This window comes from Priapulus caudatus, unplaced genomic scaffold (assembly GCF_000485595.1).
Source record: "Priapulus caudatus unplaced genomic scaffold, Priapulus_caudatus-5.0.1 Scaffold732, whole genome shotgun sequence".
Lineage (NCBI taxonomy): Eukaryota > Metazoa > Priapulida > Priapulimorpha > Priapulimorphida > Priapulidae > Priapulus > Priapulus caudatus.
In genome coordinates this window covers 49199-50000 of record NW_014577793.1, presented here as the reverse complement: position 1 = coordinate 50000, position 802 = coordinate 49199, and the positions used below count along the sequence as shown (strand labels likewise).

At 48.0% G+C, this 802-nt stretch overlaps 1 protein-coding gene across 2 annotated transcripts in view; it reads left to right on the top strand.

The window, feature by feature from the left end:
• Positions 1-802, top strand: part of LOC106813167 (Down syndrome cell adhesion molecule homolog) — a 13775-nt gene that overhangs the window by 5798 nt on the left and 7175 nt on the right. For both annotated transcript variants that reach the window (XM_014817236.1, XM_014817234.1), the window contains exon 5: positions 577-701. In XM_014817236.1, the coding sequence (XP_014672722.1) occupies positions 577-701 (125 nt within the window). The remainder of the gene's footprint in view (positions 1-576; positions 702-802) is intronic.

The following is an 802-nucleotide window of genomic DNA, read 5'->3' as shown; positions in this document are numbered from 1 at the left end:
GTGTCTATGTGCGTGCATGCATGCGTGAGCGCGTGTATGTGTGTGAGTGCATGTATGTGCGTGCGTGTCTATGTGCGTGCATGCATGCGTGAGCGCGTGTATGTGCGTGCGAGCATGTCGCAATTTCAGCTCTACCCCAATAGCAGATGAGCATAGAGCCTGTCCGAGTTATTCCTGCGTTCTGCCCCCTGAGCCTCCCCCACACACACAGACTGAGCAAAGGCTACGTAAGCGAAACAAACTTAGATGTCCAAGCAGGCACGAACTCATCGAGCATCTCGCAGTAGCATTAAATGAAAATCGAATGAAAGAAGCATGGATTTATCGGGGGAAAACGGGACATGCTTGGACGAACCCAGCTTATGTGTACGCACATCGAGTGCATGCACGAACGCACGCGTGTCGTAACACTAACACACGGGTGGAGAGAGGATAAAAATTGCACCACATCAATTATAACGCGAGAGCGGTGCTTAATCAACCGTGGAAGCATTAATTATGAATTAGTAATTAGGCGTTAATTAACGAGCGAGTTCATGATTACACCGCTGACGCGTGTTTCTGTCGTGTTATTAGATTTGGTGACAGAGACAAGTCCGTATGCCACGTACACAATCTGTCCCCCGCCAACATCGTCATCCTACGATCTACTGTGTCACCTGTCACCGTCAGCTGACAATGCCGGGGAAAACATCTACCAGGTATGTACATGCAGGTGTATGATAATATCTACCAGGTGTGTACAGGTGTATGATAATATCTACCAGGTGTGTACAGGTGTATGATAATATCTACCAGGTAT